General features: G+C 33.5%; 1 protein-coding gene across 2 annotated transcripts in view; it reads right to left on the bottom strand.

Moving 5' to 3' along the window:
* Positions 1–22,101, bottom strand: part of CTNNA3 (catenin alpha 3) — a 1,962,241-nt gene that overhangs the window by 360,021 nt on the left and 1,580,119 nt on the right. For both annotated transcript variants that reach the window (XM_051982587.1, XM_051982588.1), the window contains one exon: positions 19,710–19,861. In XM_051982587.1, the coding sequence (XP_051838547.1) occupies positions 19,710–19,861 (152 nt within the window). The remainder of the gene's footprint in view (positions 1–19,709; positions 19,862–22,101) is intronic.

Genomic DNA, 22,101 nt, shown 5'->3' with positions numbered 1-22,101 from the left:
TGAATGAATGTTGAGTTGGAAGGGATCTTGAAGATCATTGTAAGGTCATAGACAGAGAAATGAAAGGGACCTCAAAACTTATTTAATACAAGAAGCTTGTATTAAATTCCTCATTTTGATTGCTAAGAAAGCTGGAACTCAAAGAGATTACATTCTCCAGAAAATTTAAATAGGTACAAATGATCATTTGCCTAAGAGACATCTAGATGGAGATGTTCAAGAGTCAATTGGTGCTATCCTTATAGGAATCTCATGAGATATGTACTATTATTATCCCCATTTTGTGGATATAAAAACTGAAACTGAATGAGTCCAGTCATAAAACTAGTCTGAAGCAGGATTTAAACCTAGATATTCCCAATTCTAAAACCACCGGCCCATCCATTATCCAGTGTCATCTCTCCAGTAGATCACACTGACTGCTATTCTGCATCGAGTTACTATAAACTATTTTCATGTGGGCTTTATTACAAATTTGGCTTCTATTTACATCATATTCTCTACTATCTGCTGTACCAATTCCCTGGTCACATTGATGAGAATAATTCCTCTCCCTACAGTAAGTTGGAATGAAATATTTTCATCAAGCTATGTGAATGTTGCCATCCTAACTGCCAAGTGGGATGCATATTAATAATCTGTACAAAGGCCAAACAGATGCTGAGAAACAGAGTGATCCTGCCAAGAGTTGGGATTGATGGCATCCTGGCCAGTTTGCTTGTTTTGTAATTCTCCCCATTGTTTTCAAGTCAGGGCAGCTATTTAACAGTAGGTTGTCCATATGTGCTAATAAAGACTCTGTAGTTGATGGAGGCTCAATCAAAATCTTTTGCCTAGTCAATGGAATACATTTTTCATTGGTCGGTTATAGTTTTCTGTTAACCCTTCCAATGGCACATTCACTATTCCACCAACATTCTGACCATGTGCCAAATATTTCATAGAAACACTGATTCTCAGGTGTGGAAAGAATTCCAGATATCACTTAGTTCAATGAGGATTTAGAAAGATTATTTCTCATACATGGAATACATTTGATCTTCATCTTGAATTCTTAGAATCCCTACTTTTCTTCATCAGATCAAAAGGCACCTTCCATATAGAGGAGTTTCGTTAGTATTTTCCCTCAAATTATCTTACATTTATTTTTCATTTATCTATATAGGTATATATTGTCTCCCCCAGCTCTATTGTAGGCTCATGAAAGCCAAAGGGTGATTCAAATTTGTCTCTAAACTCCTCTTACTTCTTCTCCTCATCCCCCAGCTCTCATTTATATGTTGTTTCCTTGATTAAAATACAAGTTACTAGAGGGCTAATAGAATCTTATTTGTTTATACTTGGGTCCCCAGAAAGTTAGCTCAGGACCTGGTGTGGAGTAAACATTTAAGAAATTTTTTTTATTATTTATCTATTCATATATTGAGCAATATTATCATTTACCTGTTGATTTCTCTCTCCAATGATTACTAGTGTCTGTCACATAGTATATACATATTAATAATTAGACCTTCACTGATTTACTAATAAATAGCAAGGATACTAGGTCTAGTACCCTTTTAAAGTATGAAGCACCTTCTTCATCTTATGAAATTTAGGCCACCATTTTCATTTGTCAAGATATTTTTGTTCTATGGATGTAGCTGCTTTTATGACTTTAGAAAAAAAAAAACAAGTAATATCCCTAAGCTATAGTTTTCTCTTTAGTAAAATGAGAGTTAGACTGGGTACTTCTGAGCTCGTTTCCCAGAGAAGATTATAAAATGATGATCAGAAGATGTTTTATATATATATATATATCTGCAAGAATACAGGGATGTCATTTATATCTTTATCCAAGTCATAGTTAAAAAATAAAAAGATAAATGGACAATGAAATGAGGCCTCTAATTTCTGAATCCAACTGTGTATGAGGAAACAGCTGGATTTTGTGGGTTTCTGTAGCCCACACATTTTCATTTTATTTGATATGAGCCTTGATCAAATTACTAAAATTCAGCTCTCTTACCTATTTGTGATTCTAATCAAATAAACAGCATTCATTTGATTAACCAGCCTAATAATATTATTAAAAAGAAAATCACATTCATTTGAACACAGTTTCCCTCACAAATTATTTTGTATTGATTGTATATATCCATTCTTCATATGTATTTATAGGAGTACATATTTCTTCGCAATAGACTTTAGTTGTTGTTGGCAGAGAGCATTTCATTTTTTTGTCTTTGCATTCCCATCACCCATCATAATACCTGCAGTATAGTAGGTACCTAAGTGATACTTTTTTATTGATATTAGGAGTTTAATTTATATAAACTCATTCTGCCTCAATGAGTACCATTTGAATCCCTAAACTGTAGGGGAGGAAAAAAACTTCTCTTTAATGATACATCCTAGAAATTTTTAGAGAAATCAAAGCATAGTTTATTTGAAAATTAATAATCAATTAGCTAAGATTATGGATGTGCTATGGACCCTCAAAAGAATAAGTCAATGGAAACATATCTCATTCCTTACTCCTTTATTGGTGTCACTGTAAAAAAAAAAAAAAAGCTATACAGAGCACTGTGGAGAAGATAGAATGATGGTACAAAGATGACTTGTCTTATTCTGGACATGGCTTCTACCCTTTTTTTCTTCTTACAGGATTCCTAGTTCTAATGTGAACTAGACTGAAGGTGAAATGGAAGAAGATATATGAGGTACACATGAAAAAAAGGCACTTTCAATTTATATGACAATAGCAACAGCAGAAACAACAACTAAAGTTATGATTACTATGGTAATGTTGCTAGCATAGTTGCTACCTTCAATCAAACTTGATTCTAAATAGTTGTTTGACTCTTATTTTCTTTCTGTAGATGAGCAAAAAATGTAGCCTTGTGCTTTAAGAAATGCTTCCTAATAGCTGAAAAAATTTTCTAGGTTAGCAATTTAGGTATTCTTTCTAAGGAACTTGAACCAAGAATCTTGATACAAAACCATTTGATTTCTAGTGTAATGACAACTACATTCTCCAATTCAAGTCATTCCAATCTAACATGTATTAATTTGTAACTGAAAACAAGTGCTGTAATAGGTATTGTAAATATAAAATATTTCCAGCCCTCAGAGAAATTACCTCTACTAATTAAATACAAGGAAATCTATAAAAGAATGTAAAAGATATCTGAAGAAACTTCCAAAAGAGAGGGAATCACCCAAAATATGGTGTCATGAAGAAAAATCTTGGGTAGGGCATGATGAAAGACCTGAACAGGTCTGGAAGGGCACATTGGGCCAAATTTGGGGTAGATATGCAAAATGTTTCATAGTATAAGAGACTAGGTATTCCTCATAACTTGCATCAATGTCACATCAGTGACAACAAAAAACTTGATATTTGAGCTAAGTGTATCACATACAACATCTCAATTGATCCTTTCAATTCAACCATTTTGAAAGCTGTATTAGGAGGAAAGAGATGTGTCATTAGCCTTATCATGTGGATGAAGAAATAAAGATCCAGAGATATTAAGGAATTCACAAAAGATCACCCAGCTGGTGAGTGGAAGAGGTTAGGATAGGAATCAGTTCTTGTGACTTCCATGGCAGATAGGTTACTTTCACTGAATATGTCACTTAATAGTCTCTATACATTTTCAAGATTCAATTCAATTTAACAAAAGAAACTTTTAAGTGCTCATAACCTACTGTGCCCTGGGAATAAAAGGCAAAATTGAAATAGCTTCTGTCTCTACATTTTATGAAAGCTTAATATTTATAGATATGTGCATGTATATTTTCAAATACACATATATGTATTTTAAAGGTATACATGTGTACATGCATATATGGATTTATATATGGAATTTATTTCATATGTGCTATATCTTACAACTATTACACAACATGTATATTTGTATAGGTGTACATACCTATACAACATATGCATATTTGTATAGGTGTACACACTACCAAGCATATATATATGTATGCTTGTATTTAATTTTATAATTTAATATACATATACATTATATTGGCTTTCCTTTAAAGTATATACATATTATGCAATATATATTACCTATACTTTAAACATGTATATATGTGAGTATGTACATGTACATATGTGCATTTGTATATATATATATACATATGTGTGTATGCATACAAATGTGTATATATGTGTACAGTCCACAAATAATTAAAACTGAGAGGACTAGAAAAAGTCTAACATAGGTTTCAAGAACTCAGATCCAATTTAAAGGAAACTTGGTGAGATTCCAAGCTAAAAGTTAGAATTCTAGACACTGAATGGTTATAGGGAAAGTAGAGGAAAGCAACCTTTGAAAGGGCCTGTATTGTGCAATGAAATCATTTTAAAATGAAAAAAAAAAAGATCTACAAAGATGAAGTTGTCAACAACTTTAACCTGTGGTTGACAGGTCATCAAAATCTTTGGCCTATCAGGTATTATATCTTATCTCAGTGGTTAATCTGAATCCCACTAACTTCTCTGTGCTTTGCTATGGCATCTCCCCAAACTTTACCTCAGGGAAAATTCCAAAATAATGCCTGGCTATCATCCATGTCTAAGTTGCCTTTAATGTGAATTTTTTTAAAAGGTCCCTTGCTTGTTAGCAAACATGAGAGGTGGTAACATATGGGGGTAATAAACCACTCTTTCTCCCCATACATGATGTACAAGATGCAAAAGAGAGAGTGGTCAACAAAGATGTAACCTAAACTCCTCCACTCATCCACCCACCCCTAGACAAGCAACAATAATACTATTTAAGTAGGCCAAACCAACTTCAGAGCAGAAATAAATGTGATCTTGACATCAAGACAACCCTTTGGTATTCATAAGTCCTTCTTTTCTCATTAGCTCTTATACAATCTTCCAAATATGCTTGATTTTCCCCTGTTTTTCAGACACTTTCCAAAAGCTCAACATTCTCTGAAAGACTTCTGAAAAAGCAATGCTATTTCCATCACACTAGATGTGTGAGAAAAGGGTAAATTACAACCATCCTCCAAATGCCTTGAATTCCCTCATTTGTTTAAACTGACTGAGTTGGATTAAATGGCTTCTCAATTCCCTTCAAGCTCTTAACTCAACATTCGATGATCATATAAATATGAATGGTAAAGCCAAATGCCTTGTCATTCTTATCTAAGACCAAAAAACCCAGAAAACAAAAACATAGATATTTCATTTTAAAGTCAACTGATTTTTTTTCTTATCCATTAAGTTTTTACTTTGTTTTGTGACATTATAGACTTCTTCTTCTAAAGTTTTTCTCCAATGATTCACTATAACTTGGAGATTATCCTAAATTCTGTGAGGTTTGATGGAAATATCCAACCTCTCAGTGGTTCTGACAAGCCACAAACTCTCTTAGAATTGACCTAAGGTAAGTATCAATGTGACAAAGCATTAAGAATATGAAATTGGAAAACAGAGAACTTTTATTCAAATCTTCATTGCTGTTGTTTTTTAAAACTATAATGTTAACTTTGTTGTCTTGGATATATCACTTCTGTTTTCTGAACCCACCTGTAAACAAAGCAGGTTGGGAAATATGATCTTTTAAAGACCTTCTAGCCTTAAATATGTGCTAGTATGCATTAATTTCATAGTTTTCCCAAGAAAACAAAGAGAGAACATGACAGAGAATTCAGTTCAAGTCAGTGTTTACAATTTTATGTTCTGAGCTATACACCACCTCAAAAATTGTCATGCTTGGGCATTAACCATCCTATAGCCACCAAATATTTACAAGAGGAACTTTAAAAAAATCTACGTAATTCAAGAAGTAATGTAACAAAATGGAATATTTAGTCAGATATACTTTTTTGCAGTGATAATAAGGTCCAGCCAATTGGTTCCCAAATGCATTTGTATCTGCCTATCAAAAGAGTTAGCATATCAATCTGATGCTTAAACATGGTGACCCAATGGCAAAGTTAAGAAGAGATGAAATTTTGTCTGGAGAGCACTAAGGATCCATTGAGCCTGGACCAAAGTGTCCCTTGGCTTTAATTACAGGGAATTTTGGTGCTATATTGAGGGAGGAAATGTCTAAGAAGAAAACAAGATTTGAATATCTGAAACACTGAGAATCATTTTCTCCCAGACTCAGCTTGTTTCTGTGTGAAAGCTTAATCACCATAGTTTCTACAAGGAGGAAAAATTCTTGAGAAACATCATCTTTGGAGATTAGCCTTTGGATGTTTCCAAATTTAGAGTTCCTTTGTTTTAGAATTAAGACATTGACTTTTCAAAAGAAGAGAATTAATCATATTGTTCTCAGGAATAGGCATATTTAATCACATAGTTTAAGAGCAAATACATTTTTGATAAAGACATAATAGCATGGAGAGGTTCAACAAGACACCTGGACTTTGCTACCCATCACTGAAATATAGGGTTATTTGGAGTATGAAGTTTTTACGGAGGAATAATAAATCCATCCTTGGTGCATCCCTAAAAACCCTTAGATATACAGCTCATAAATAGAATTGTTAAGTTGTTATTGTTGTTTTTGTCCTTCCAGGACACATCAAAACTTGTTCTCTCAGGTAAATCCTTAAAGAATTTAAGTTTACTTCCATGATGTGAAAGGTAATTGGAATAGATCCTTAAAGGAAAATAGTAGTTTCAGAAAAGGAGAAAGAAAAAAAACATAAAAAGAGAAGAATGAAACTAAGCCTTCTTAGAGATGGTAAAAATATAGTCTGTTGTTAATAAAAGGGTTCCCGTGTTTTGCTTTGTTTAGTTATTTGCTTGGTGATGACACAAGAGCCAACTATCACTATTCAAATACGTAGAATTACAAGTTTATAGATTTAGAACCGAAAGTGATCTTGAAGACCATGTTACACCACCTTCAGTTAATAAATGAGGAAATAGGCACACATAGGATAAGTCATTTGGCCAGGGTCCCATAAGTAATAAGTACATAATTTCAGGATTTGAACATACTATTTCCTGACTGCAACTCCACTGGCCTAGCTATCACATCAGGCTGGAAATTTATCACTAAATATATTTAATTTATATGCTTTATCTATCATACCCATTGAGACTGGAATATACACTACTACTTTTTACTTATTCATTCATGTATTCATTTGTTTATTCATTCATTTATTTATTTAATTCTGAATTTAAGAGATAAAACAAGCATTTCCATAACATACCAGAATAGAAAAAAATGACTGCACAAATAAAACTGCAAATCTATTATGTACAACTTGCTGTTCCTTTGAAATATATATTAAACATATAACATCTTTTTCCTTTGTTTTATTCTCCCTTCCCCCACTCTGGAGATGACTACTGTCACACACAAATGACTTTAAAAAAAGACTTCAAGGACAATACTTCAGATACTACTAATAATATCATGCTCACTGAATATTTTTGAGAGTTATAATAATTTCCTTAGAGCAGTAGAATCAAACTCAGATACAAATGAATTCACTAAATTTTACATATGGATGCTAGAGGGTTTCATATGTACTTAGAAAACCACATAATAGCATTCTTTATTTTAATTATATTTTTACTAATTTTGTTAAATATTTTCCAATGACATTTCAGCCTCATTAGGAGTGTTACAAGCCTCATGCAACACTTGTTTTTGAAACCTCTGAGTTAGACATCAATCCTTTTGCTGTATGAAACTCTATGGAATAAGAGAGATAAACTAGGAAAAACAGAAAAAACACAAATGGGCTTTGAAATTTTTATCTTAGATGAGGCCATTATTGGAGCTTTATTTACTAAATATTTACTCACCAAATATTTACTAAAAACGGAGAATACATGAAGGCACTGCAAATAATGCAGAGATGAATACAGAGTGTATGTTGTGGGGAAGAAAGTACTAGATTTGGAGTCTGTGTTGTGGGGAAGAAAGTACTAGATTTGGAGTCCAAATGCATCAGTTCACATTCTATTCCTGCTCTTTACTGATCCTGTGACCAGAGGTAGAGATTTTGACTTCTCAAATTATCACTTTCCTTATCTTTCACATAATGAGAATCTAATTTCCAAGATTTCTAAAGATCTGTCCCATTAAAAAAAAATATCCCTAATACTCAAGAAGCATGAATAAATTTGTAGGGAAGAAATTCCCTACAGTAGTCATATGAAAAAATAAAATTCTCTAAATCTCTAATAATTAGAGAAATACAAATGAAAGTAAATTTGAAGTTCAGCCTTGTGTGTATCAAATTGGTGAAGCAGGAAAAATTGGAAAATGGCCGTTGTTGGAGGGGATGTGGAAAAACAATCACATTAATGCAGTTTTGTGAAATTATCTAGCCATTCAGGAAGGAAAATTTATTATACTGCACACATTCTTTGATTTCACTAATATCATTTCTCAAATGATAGTCCACATATACTTTAATATAATATATATTTGTACCATTCCTTCTTGAAAGGGCAAAAAATTGGAAACTGGGTAGGGGAAAGCATTCATTTTGGTAATGACTGGAAAATTGTGACATAGAATACAACAGAATAGCTTCATTCCATAAGAATCATTAGAAGAATGGTTTCAAAAAACCCTGAAGATCAACGATAAAAATATTACCCACATTTTAACAAAGAAGTAATAGACTCAGGTTTGGAATTATGTACACACATGCATGGTTCAGGTAGAAGTTGAAAAGAAAAGACAACAGAAGTTTGTTAATTAAAATAAAGAAAATTGAATGTAAAATAAGTGATTTAAATGGCTACATGCTCCTGAGTGATCTAAATAGCACTGGAGCCAATAATAGAAACAGAGTACCCATATTTCAAAACTAACCAAACAAAAACTGTGATTCACTTCTGAATATGACATGTACACTAATATTAGTGCTGAAAATAGAATGTAATTTACTTCAGCACACATCAAATGAAAGACATAGAGATAAGCCCTGATGATAGGAAGAAAACAATCAAATAAATTTGAAGTAATTCTTACCCTAAGAAAGACACCTTGTTTAAATGAGACAATATGAAGATAAATAAAGATGAAGCAACTTGAAGAGCAAAAGAATATCAAATGATGAAAGATAACAGAAAGAAATAATGATATTTGGAAATTTAGAAAAAAAATTATCTGCCTAAGAATTCTGCCTAAGGATCTCCTAGAGGAGATCAAATTTGAAGTAGAATTGAAAGCATTAGTAAAATTGTAATTGACAAAGAGTGTTGGGTTTTAGGAAAAATGATCCAGATCTGGCTCATTGCAGTCTTTTTAAAGCTCCATTCACCTCAAAACAAGCCCGATTGTAGAATCAGTTAGGAAAATGTGTATTAGTAAGTTATGAATCATTTATGTGGATTAAATACATTATAGTACAGTACATTATATTATATTTATTATATGAGGCCAAATCATATACCAAATCATATTATATTCTAATATGTTTTATTTTATGATATTATGTGATATGAGTTAATCTCACAATGACCCTAGAATTATTAATCCCCTTTTACAGTGAGAAAACTGGCAGGCAGAGATGAAATGCCTTGTTCAAGGTAATTTGGTTAATAAGTTTCTGAGGTCAGTTTTTAATTAAGTACTTCACAACTTTTACCCTTATGCTCTGACCACTGTAGTTCTTCACTGTCTTGAAATAGGAGTTGAGAAACCAGAAAACAAAAATCAGGCAAATACTTAAGATATCAAACAGATAAAGCATCTATTAAGTAGTTTTTTTTTTTTTTTTTTTTTGTGCCAGGAACTGTGCTAAATATTGGGTATGCAAATATATGCAAAAAGTAAGAGATATATACATACATATATATATGCATGCATCTATAGGTGTGTGTATGTGTGTGTATATATATATTTGCTGAGGCAATTGGGGCTAAGTGACTTGCCCATGGTCACACAGCTAGGAAGTATTAAGTGTCTGAGGCCAGATTTGAACTCAGGTCCTCCTGACTTCAGGGCTAGTGCTCTATCCACTGTACCACCTAGCTACCCCAACATTTATGTTTTTATATAGAAAGACAATATACAAAAGAGAAATGAAAAGTTGGTGAAGGTAAAAGGTACTCAACTAGAAAATTTATAACCTAAGGAGTCAGAGATTGAAATGAGCTTGAGATGAGTGATATGAATTAGATATTATCTATGGAAGAATGTAAAAGGGACTATGTGTGTGTTTCATTTGTAAATCTAGTGACTGATATATAATATAGAAGTGATTGAATGAATTAATGAATATATTAAGCACTTTATGTATCAAGCAATGCTACTTTCTGGAAATACAAAGAAAAGAAAGTGAGACATTCTCTGCCCTAAGGGAGTTTTCTTGGTTATGAAGAAGTCAACACATATAAGATAGTGGTAGCCAATGAAGGGAATTTTTATCCAGAAAGTCACAAGAATGATTATACAGTAAATCGAGAGGCAGTTTTGTTATGCAATGGATGGAATACTAGACATAGAGTGAAGAAGATCTGACCTCAAAGCTTGCCTCCAACATTTACAACTTGTGTGACCCTAAACAAGTCATTTAATGTCTCAGCCATAGTTCCCTTATTTCTAAAAGAGGTAGAGACCCATCCTCTATCTCCCATGGCTATTGTTAATAAAAGGATGAATTAACAGACATTAAGCACTTTGCAAATTCCAGCTGTCACCCCATCACCAGCACCACCACCACCATCATTATCATCATCATCATGTCTGGGAATGATAGTGCCAATTCAATGACTTCTTAGAGAAAGATATAGTAAACAAAGGTGAAAGGAGGCAGGGGAAGGGTACTCAGATATCAGCAAGAAACATGGCTGGAGAGTAGTACCCAATTTGAATTTGTGCTAGATATGGTGAATACCGAGTAGTCAAGAGTTCAGAATCCCAGGGTAATGACTGCTTAATCATTGCTTATTAAGGGCAATGAATAAAGGTAATACTGTAGGTGCCATATTGTCTCATTTAGCAGCTATAATCTTGAGTGGAAATAATCTATTTATTGGGAGCATTATTTTTGAAGAAATTTAGTGCCAACTTTATGCCAATGGAATATAGCAGTCAATATTACCAGGTGCCAGGATACTGAGAAAAACAATTATAAGGTGTGATAAGGAAAGGAGAAAGTACTGTCTATAATCAGAACAAATCTATCTTGCTCATACATTTATTTCAGAAAGATTTTCAAAAGAAAGGTTTTCAGAAAGATAGGTTCATGGAAAACTCTCATTTAACCAGAATACCACCCCCAATCATTTTAGATAATAGAAAATTTACTGAAATAATATATTAATTTTCTATAATTTCATCTTTAAGAATCATATTTTTAAAGACACAAGAAATAATAAATTGATCTAAAGAAATCATTCAATTTAAAACTGATTTACATATCCAAATAAAGTGAATGATTTCATCACACCAAAAGATGTAGCCTGTCTTTCACTTCCCAAGAAACATTTTCCATTATCTCCTGGTGGTCTACTGATCCCACCATCCCATCATCTTCCTTATTCAAAATCAGGTAACTTTACTTTGTAGCATTATAGATTTAGGTAATGAATGGAACTTACAGCTCATATAATAATAGAGTAATATATTTAGTGTTACAAACAACCTCAAAAGCCATCTTGTTCTTCCCAGATAAGGAAAATGACCCTGGAAACTGAAATTAGTTATTCAAAGTGAGATAGGAAATGATCAGAAAAGCTGAGATTAGACCTTAAAACCTCTTTCTCATATCTAGCACTTTTTCTTCTCTATTAGAGTCATTGAAGTTTCATCCCCAAATTACTGACTTTATAGACAATAAAAGTTATCTGAAATTCCCTAATTTTATGTGAATTCCTTTGGAGGGAAAAAATGAGACCACCATAGACTGGTTAAAATGTATTTTACTGCCATTTTTAAAGAATAGAAATAATTTTCATTATGGTATATTTCCATATTTTATGGCTTTAATTAAATCTGATTCTTTCTCCTAACCCTGCAATAGAAGACACAATATAAGACATTTTTGTCATTAAATTTGGGGATAATTCCATGAGTTTCAGTGTTTATAACATCAAGGGACTGATAATGGAGTATAATATGCCCCAAATACATTTTGGGAATTTCCATTGACTTCACCGTGAAATGCTTTCTGTTCTAACCCACAACACAAGAACCAATGCAGCTTGGCTGAAGACCTGGGAGTCACAAAATTATACTCTACTTGCTTTCATCTTCAAAGAATACAGAGTTCTTACCAACACTTAGCATTCCTCAGAATGGCACAAACAAAGCCAATGCCGTGGAGCAATCTCTTAGAGGGGCTTCTAGATTCGTAGTCTTAATATAAATATATGTTTTTCATCTAAGATCCAATCTGTAATGTTCTTCTTTTCTAAAATATAATCATTCTCTGTGAGCAGGTTTCTTGGGAGCTTCTGGAGGCAGCCTTCCTTTCAGTTCAGAGCAATAATCACCTCAAATGCATCCAGGAGTTAAAAGTTCAGATCCTTTATTGTCTCCTTCAAAATAGCCCGGTTAGCTTTCTTAGAGGCCTATCTCTCTCCTTGGTTCCAAGAGCTCTTGCTGCTAGTCTTTTGTCTCCGCCAGTTCAGCCTCTAGCTTTCTCTGACTCCTGGCTTCTCAATCTCCCCAACTGACTCCTGGCTGAGGCTCCAAGAGCTTCTGGTGAGCTTGTCCTTTTATATGCTCCTTTAGAGGTGTGACTCAAAGGTTGACTCCTCCACTGAGAGTGGGACGGTGGGCTTCTGACTTGTGAATTTTCTCTACTCCTCTCTGGCTTGTGAATCTCACACTGAATTCTGACTTGTGAATCTCCTGGAGTCCTATCAATTCCAGTGACTTAGCACCTTATAAGAATCATAACACCAATCAGTGACCACAAAGGCTAAGATTTAGCAGTGAGCCCAGTGCTGTTAAATCCATGGAAAACCCAAGATCAAGCCAATTTTGCTACTGTACTAAACCATGTCCAGTTTATTTTCTGCTCCCTATTCTAACTTTTTACAAAAGGAATTAATGTGCTGCCATCTCTTCAAATCTAGTCATATCCTTTATTCCTTGGGATAAAGAAAGAGACTGTTGGTATTGTTTCAAATATAGATCAATGAATATTTATGAAACAAAACAAAGGTTACCTTCATATTGGAAAAAAAATGTACCTTTTGAGTTTTATTTATTTTTATCTAGAGAGCTATTATTATGTGGTATGATCAGGATGCTTTTGACCATACTTCAAGGATCTATGATTTCATCTTTATGGATAACTACTCTTTCTATTGGAGTAGATAGCTTGAATTGAGTAGGAAAATGATATCTAGAGAAAGGAAATTGCTCTTCCAAAATAGAACAAGTGGAAATATTTAAAGATGATACTGAGACAGTCATAATGATGAATGCTCATAAATATTAGTTAGCTTTCCTCCTTTCACTAAGTTATGAATATTCTCACTCCTATATCTCTATGTAGTTTCAATAAGTCTAATAGTCTATCACTATTCATCAATTGTGGTTCCTGGATCTTAAGCATGTCTCTCAAGTCTTATGCATAGTCCTTGGAGTTTAGGGCTAACTTGTTGTCAAAGTACACTAAACTTCCATAAGTCTCAACATACAATGAATTTATCTCAATTAAATCCTATAGGCATTTGTTGAATATCACCTGTGATAGTAACTAGGGAAACCAAAAGAAAAAACAATAAACATGCTTCCTAACATCGAGGAGCATTTGTACTTTATCAGGGGAAACTTAGATAGATATGAGTAATTAAAATATAGTTACACAAGATAAGTAAAAAAAAATAATAATAAAAATAAAAAATAACTTTTGATCCCTAATAAATGGAGGAATCTCAATATCCCAAAATATCTTCTGTAAGAGGTGGCATTTAACCTGATCATAAAAGGCAGCATGAAATAGTGAGAGGAAAAGGGGAGGAGAAAGTGCATTCTAGGTCTGAGGGATAGCCCATGCAAATTCAGGGAGAATGATTAGTACAAGAACAAGGAATAGATTAATTTGGATGGAATGTAGAATGTAAAGTGTATTGAGGAGAGAAATAAGCCTGAAATTGTGTGCTAGACACTTTCTGAGAACACATCTCTAAGATTATGCAAAGGATAGAAAGGATAAGACTTGGATTTTATTCCTATGGAGAATAGTCTCTCTCTGGAAGGAAATTCTTTTGATCTTCACTACCTTCTTTGTAATTTAGAATTAGAGAGTTACCTACAGATCTTGGAGAGTTTAATGATTTGCCCAGGGCACCCATTAGTATGTGTTGTAGGAAAAGCTTGAACTTTAGTCACTACTCTGTGTTGCTGCTATTACAAGATATATTCACAATAACTTCAAAGAAATTTTAGGAAGCACTGACAACTAGGAGGAATAATAAAGGTACCTTTTTAGGACTGAGCTGTGCCTTTAAAGGATTTAGAGTTATCAAGAAAAAAAAAAAAAGGTGAAGAAGAAGAGCATCCCTGTCATAGGAACCAATCAGAACAAAGGAATCTAGGTGGAAAATGTGAAAATGAATGATCCGAGAATCATGATCTATATAGTTGGTTTCAAAGAATTCAAAGGGATCATCTTGTAGTCACAAAAGACTTTATTAACACAGAAGTAAAATGGATCATGCTCTGAGAGAATCTGACAATTAGAAAAAGTTTGGAAGAGTTTTGTATACTTAAATTCGGGGCTTCATTCAGCAGGCAGCCTATCTGTGAGAGCAAGGTACAGATAAGGAAGGAGCCAGGATGAACTTCAGCAAAGTATTGTCCATCAAGGAAGGAAACGGTTAAGAAGTTAGGATGGGGCTTTTACAGGACAAAAATAAGAAGTAACAGATGAGATGTTTTGTTGTTCTGTATTCCTTAACCAGATATGCAGCTTTGAGTATTCCCTGGACTCTGACCCATCAATATCATGCAAGCAAGCAGGTAATTTTGGAAGATGTATTGTGATGGTAGAGAATATTGGTAATGTGTGATCAGTCCGGGAAAAATTGGTTTGGAGCAAAACTGTGAAGAAATTTAAATGTCAAACAGAGAATCTTGCATTTTATACTGAAAATAAGATAAAGTCACTGAAGACATTTGAACATGGGAATTATATTGTCACATCCATGCATGATGAATATTAATATGCTATTTCTTACTCGAATGGATTAGAGGGAGAAGAAATTCTATAAAGGAAGACCAGTTAAGAAATTCTCACAATAGTTTAGTTGTGAGATTGAGGGGGAGTAATTAGGATGCTTGTGCTGTGAAGAGAAATAAGGGATTGAAGAGAAGTAAGGGTGTCAGCAACTTGTTAGATATGGGGAAGCAAAAGGGTGGAAAAAGCTGAGCACTCCAAGGTTGTGAACTTGAATGACAAGAACAATTTTGATGTCCTTCACTGCATCATGAAGGGTGGGAAGGTCTACGGAGAGGGATAACAAGTTCCATTTTGGACAAGTTTAATTTGACATGACTATGGGATTTCCAGTCAAAAAGAGGAACAGGAATCAGGAAAGGTGTGAAGTTGGATATAAAAATTTCGTACTCAGTTTAAGAAAGATGAAAATTGAACTCATGTGCAAGTGCACGTGTTTAAGTTACATAGGATTGCCTGCTCTTTGGGGAGGAGTAAGAGGGGGAAAAAGAGAGAAAAAAAAAACTGAAACACAAGTTTTGCAAAGGTGAATGCTAAAAATTTTCTTTGCACATATATGGAAAAATAAAATGCTATATAAAACAAACAAACAAACAAACAAGAACTCAATGTTCAACCCAATGACTTTTGCTAGGAAGATTGAAGACTTATCCTTGCTGCTTCTTGCTAAAATTCTCTGCAAAACTTAAAGAACAAGTCATTTCACCCACAGCTCCTGGCATTCACAGCAAACAAATAATTTCTTAGCTAGCTTTTCCTCTTAAACAGGTTATGAGCTCCCTAGCCCTCTTAGCCTCTTTTTATAACTGACCCCTGAGGGCGAGAGTTCTGGCCAGGAGTCATAAAAATCCAAAATTCATCTGATCACACCTGCGAGGCTCAGAGGCCTAACTTCACCTTCACACTTTGATTTTATTTTGTTTTGTTTTGTTTTGTTTTATTGGTACATGAGGGCTCAAAAGACATCATGGGATAACGCAATTACAGACATGAAAGAGGCCTTAGAGGCCATCCAGTCTAACAGGTACCTGAACAAGACTCCCCCCCTACTACAGTCTTAAAAACTACTTGTCCAATCTCAGTTTGATTATTTTCCAAGGACAGAGAAGTCACATTCTCCGAAGGCAGTCCATGCAACTTGGGGATAGCTTCAAGTATTAGGAAGTAGTGTTATTGCTCCCCATACATCCAGTCTTTCACTCTATTGTTCACTCATATTCTATGCCCTTGAGTCAATCAAAACAAATTTAATTGTTCTTCCATGTGATATTCAAATACTTAATGACAGCTTCCATATACTCAAAATCTTTTTTTTTTTTTGTCAAACGAAATATCCCCAGTTTAATCCTTTATCCTTCCATAGCATGGTTTTTAATAACTTAATAATAAAATTGGTCTAACTTTTCGATGTGTTTGGATTCAAAATTATACAGCAAGTTTCTACTGTCTATATAAATTGTAAAAGTGGCCATCTTTTTACTTTTTGCAAAGGAATCACCAACCATCACTATCTTTTGTAAAGCAGTGTACAGGCTTTAGACTTGCATGAAGTATGTGAACATCTGGGATAATCCTCTGATTTTACAGAGGAGGAAACTGAGGTTCAGAGAAGAGTGCCTTACATAATATCATACATATAAACTATGTCAAAACTAGAATTTAAATGCAGGTGTTCTATCTTCCAATGCAGTGAAATTTCCATGAAACTGGAATGTTTTCAAACATCTCAATCCCTTCTACTCTTCCCTTTTCAAACTTGATTTTTGTGTCAAAATCCAAATTGATGACACAGTAGTGGCACAAGACATCAGCTAAGTTTGTTGGCATAGGTACCCTATTCTTCAGCACAAGCTTTGGAAACAAGTGTTATGTGGCATTCAAAAAAAATCAATTAATTGATCTATCGGTAATGAATTATTAAGTGACTATTTGCCAGGTATTGTCCAAGGTATGAAACAAACAAATACAATATAAAACAGTCCCTTATTTCAAGGAGGATATGGTATATTTCACAAGGAAATGCAGAAAGATCAAATTTGGCCAGTACAATCTGGGTCTTGTTTACTCAGAATCAAATTGAATGGACTCATCATGGTGCAATATAGAAAGTGTGATCATGAGTAAATCATTTAACCTGCCTGACACTTGGTTTTCTCAACTGCAAAATTAGAAAGCCGGCCTCAATGGCCTCTAAAGTTCTTTCTAGTTATAAATATATCATCCCATTTATTTCCACAGCTATTCTCCTAAGTAAGCAATGGTCCAACAGAGGAACTTGTGTTTTTCTTTTTGATTTCAGATCCCTTTTCCTATTTATGCAACAACCCATTCTGTTTAGCCTTACTTCAGGTCTCCTATAACTGCATGCCATTTTTTCATGAATTCTATTCTTCAGCATGCAGTTAACTCTCATTATGGTAAACCCTAACATTTATGAGACATTAATGGCAGAGTACATCTCTAAATATTCAACAAGTAAAACTCTTCTGGAACAATGATGAAGATGCTTCAGAAGCACCATTGTTTCTGAGTTCAGACAGATTCCAGCTGAGATATCAGTATTATTAAAGCATATTTCAGAGGGTGTTTGTGTAAACAGAATTGCTGATATTTGCTTTGATGATCAAAAGAAACATTAAAGAGAGATGTGAACCTGTGTTTATAAAATTGGATGAATTTTCAAACTATCACACACTGGACTGTACTTCGTAGAAAAATATGTGGCCATGAAGGATCAGTTTAGATTCAGGAAAGTATATTCTACTTTCCATCAGACCTATGATTTCAAAAGTATAGAAAACCCCCAGGAAGGAATTTTCTTTAGCAATCCTCTGTAACTTTTAGTCCTAGAATAGAGGTTCTGGTATATTTTAAAATCATTTTTAATCCTTTTTAAATCTTTGTCAGTCTGGCAAACTCTATGGACCACTTCTCAGAATAGTGTTTTAACACACAAAATAAAACATACGATTTAAGGTAACCTAATTATATTAAATATAATTATCAGAACATTTAAAAACATATGAATCTAAAAGTCCCCATGATGAGGGAGAAATGTCTAGAAAGCAATTTATTTGAAAAGGTTTTAGTGAAGTGTATGCTCAATCTAAGTTAATAGTACTTGAGACAGTCAAACAAAAAGTGATGTGATCTCTTACTTTATTAAAAGAAGTGAAAAGATGGACACATGAATATAATTTCTACTACATATATATATTCTTGATCTGCTAATTTGTTGTTATATATTTTGAATCCTCCCTGATGCTCTGCTGAGCACATGACAATGTTCTTTGGTTTTGTTTTATTTTATTTTGTGTTTGTTTTCTGTTTTGCTTTTTTAATCTGTTTTTTTTTTAATAAAATAAATTTTAAAAAAAGTTTTGTGTTTCAAACAAAGATGATCATAATCCACTGCTATATAGAGATAGCAATATAGCTATAATACTGTAACTGGACTACATCTAGCATATATAGCTAGTTGGGCATCACAGATTAGGAGGAGAAATGGCTAGTTTTCAGGATTAACAATAAGGACCAGAATGAAAAGGAGACCTCAATCATGGCTTACAAGCATAGAATGAAGAAAATGCATAATGTTATGTAGTAGAAATGATACCAATTACGAAACAAGGGCAAGGATTTGATTTCTGGCTCTGTCTCTTGCCCTTCCTGCAATTGGACATAGCACTCAAGTTTTCTAGGGCCTCAGGTTCCCTATTTATAAAAATAAATATGCAGGAATCATTACCTATGTGGTTCACAATACAAAGTTTATGCAAACCAGACTCATTCATGGGTCTTCTCAAAAACAACCAAAAACATTTTTTTTTGGGTCTGTATTCTCCTGCTGGATATTATCTGGAAAATTCTATATCTGACTCATGTTTGGGTATCAGGAAAGATGATTTTAGATACTCTGTAAGCACTGAGGCCAAACTTACTTAAAAATACAAAGGGCTCAAGAACAGCACCATAACCATTTAAGACAGAGATTCTTCCTTTAGCTGGTCATCCGTTTTTCTCTGGGATATATGGAGAGCTCCAGAACTGAATGGGCCCTCATTCTCCAAAAAGGAAAATTCATGAGATTGCCAAAGTATCAGGAAATCTAACCTTTTTCCTGAGTTCTATTTCCATAGTAGGCTGACACTATCCAATGAATGAATGAAGCAATTTGGATTTATTGTATCCTTAGTATATCCTTGGAACAATACTAAGCATCAGGAATAGGAAGAAAGTCAAAAGCCCACATAGTAATAGTAGGGATAATAGTAAAACAGCTATGTACCACTTATATTACTGGTCCAGGATGAGGCTTCCATTTAAAAGAACAAAAAAGGGAAAATACTTGGAGTCGAGATTCATTGACTCCCTCCTCAAATCCTGTACAATCCATTGTCTATGGTACCAGTGAAGGACAAAATCTGAATTTACTCCTCTTCTGTCACATGCCATTGTATCAGTTCATATTCTAGTATAAAGGAGAATTTGTCAATCAATTTTCTTTAGTGATATCGCTGAATGCCAGGTATTGACTGATAAAAATATTTCAATAACAATTAAAGTCTGCTCACCCTGATCATCATGACAGCACAGCGGATATCGTGGATTGAGTCATAGACCTTTTTGGAGGCATCCACAAACTGGCTATCATCAAACTGATGCATGGCATTCGTGTTGAGGGCTTCCAAGGCAATGTTGACTTGGGTGATGAACTCTGGGATTGCTGTAGAAATAAACACAAAAGAGAGAAATGATTAATCCCTTTGGCTTGATGGCAAGAAGAAAATCTTTGAAATTATCCTATAATCTTCACTAAATAATACTAAAATATATAAAACTTGAACTTAATTGAAAAACATATGACCATATACATAAATATTTTGTATATGATTATAGTTATATATGTATAATTATAGTGTATATACCCATATATAGTTATATATGGTGTGCATAACTATATTAATATACTTTATATATTTCTACTATCTATCTATATATGCTGTATGTGTATACCTATCTATAGATATATAAATTATAGATATATATATTTCATAGATATTTTTATATATAAATGAATATCATAGATATGTGTATATGTCCATAATATACATATATGTATATATCAGATAGATATAAAAAGAGAGATCTATAAGATATGCATATATTGTACAGATCTCTCTGTATATATCATATAGAGAGATATAAAACAGATATCTATAGCTATAAATTTATATATATATATATACATATATACACACATATATGCATATATGTGTCTTACTGTCTATCATCTGTGTATGTGTATATATTCCATATGTACATACTCAGAGCTAGGTGGTGCAGTGCATAGAGTGACAGACTTGGAATCAGGAAGACTCATCTTCCTCAATTCAATTTGATCTGAAACTGACAAACTATATGAACCTGAACAAGTTATTTAACCCTTTTTGTCTCAGTTTCTCTATCTGTAAAATGACCTAGATTAAAAAATATGCAAATTAGTCCAGTATTTTTGCCAAGGAAAACTCAAATAGGGACATGAAAAATCAGACATGATTGAAAAATGATTGAACAACAACAACAATGTATATATGTATATAGATATTTCATATATTTTTGTGCATTAGTGTGTATATGTATGTTTAAAATTTAGAAGAGACAGTAAAATTGAACAAATAGAATGTTGAACATGAAGTTGAGGAGAACTAGATTAAAATTTACATGTCTGGGCTAGGTAATCCTGAAAAGCCACTTAATCTCTGTTAAGTTAGAGACTGCCAATGTCAAAGATCATGGAAATATTGAAAGGCTACAAAGAAATGAAATATTTTCATCTGAAATCTCATTTGGTCAAGACAAGAGTTAAGTAAAAGAGAGATTTGGCAGAAAGAGCCATTTGCCCATAGAATTCAGCACAATGTCTATTTATCATCCCTACATCTCTGTGTCACCCCTCTGGACTATACATCCCTTCACCACATACTGAAGAGATGATCACTAATCTCTATCATTGTTCCACAGTGAGCTAAGCCTTAAGGAGAATACAAAGAAATAAAATGTTTAAACTCATACATGAACTGGTTCATAGCTAGGTAGAAGCATAGGTAGATAATTAGACTTTGAGTTAAGATCTAAGTAAAAACCCTTCCTTAGGCATTCATTGCCTATGTAATCTCAGAACATGAGAGAACAATGTCTCTCAGGCTCAGCTTTTTTTTAATCTCTAAAATGGTCATGACAATGACACCATCTACCTTACAAAGTTGTTGTAAAGATAATAGAGAAACATAAAACATTGATGAATCTTTATAAAAACTATAAATGTTATCATCATCATCTTTATCATAATCTATTTGTTTGAAGCACTTTGGTTTGGTAGGAACAGTATTAGCTTTGAAATCAAATACCCTAGGTTCACTTAATTACTTCTTTGAAGTTTACTTGCTAGACTACCCCTGGTAAGCCACACATTATCTGATATTCAAGCTATTTCCCAAGATTCTGTCTGAAGCTTATTTGTGATATATGTTATTGAGAGGAGATGGGGGATCCCAAATCAATGATCCCTGATTTCTAAATTTAAGTAGGAAAAATGTCTTTCATGGGTTGCTCTGCTTAGGAAAAGGAAAAAAAAAACTAACAACAAATATGGGGTCAGTGGAGAAAGACAGGGAAGAATGGGAATATAGAAAGAATATCGAGAACTTTAAGGTAGAGGGGAACTGGGTTTAACCACTTCTTTGGAAACTCAGCTATATGATCTTGGGTAAGTCATTGAATTGTTTTAAGATTTGTTTTCTCATGAGTAAAATGGCAATACTAATAACTGTAGTTGTTATCTTGGAGAGTTGTGGTGAAGATTAAACAAGATTATCATTTAATCTGAAATGTAAAGAACATAAGATATTTAAAATATAGTATTGAACAGACATACGTATGTTTTCCCTCTATTTTAATTCATTC

The sequence above is a fragment of the Antechinus flavipes genome, chromosome 2 (genome assembly GCF_016432865.1).
Source record: "Antechinus flavipes isolate AdamAnt ecotype Samford, QLD, Australia chromosome 2, AdamAnt_v2, whole genome shotgun sequence".
In the NCBI taxonomy this organism is placed as follows: domain Eukaryota; kingdom Metazoa; phylum Chordata; class Mammalia; order Dasyuromorphia; family Dasyuridae; genus Antechinus; species Antechinus flavipes.
Note: the sequence above shows the minus strand (reverse complement) of the source record. Positions and strands in the feature narration are given on the sequence as shown.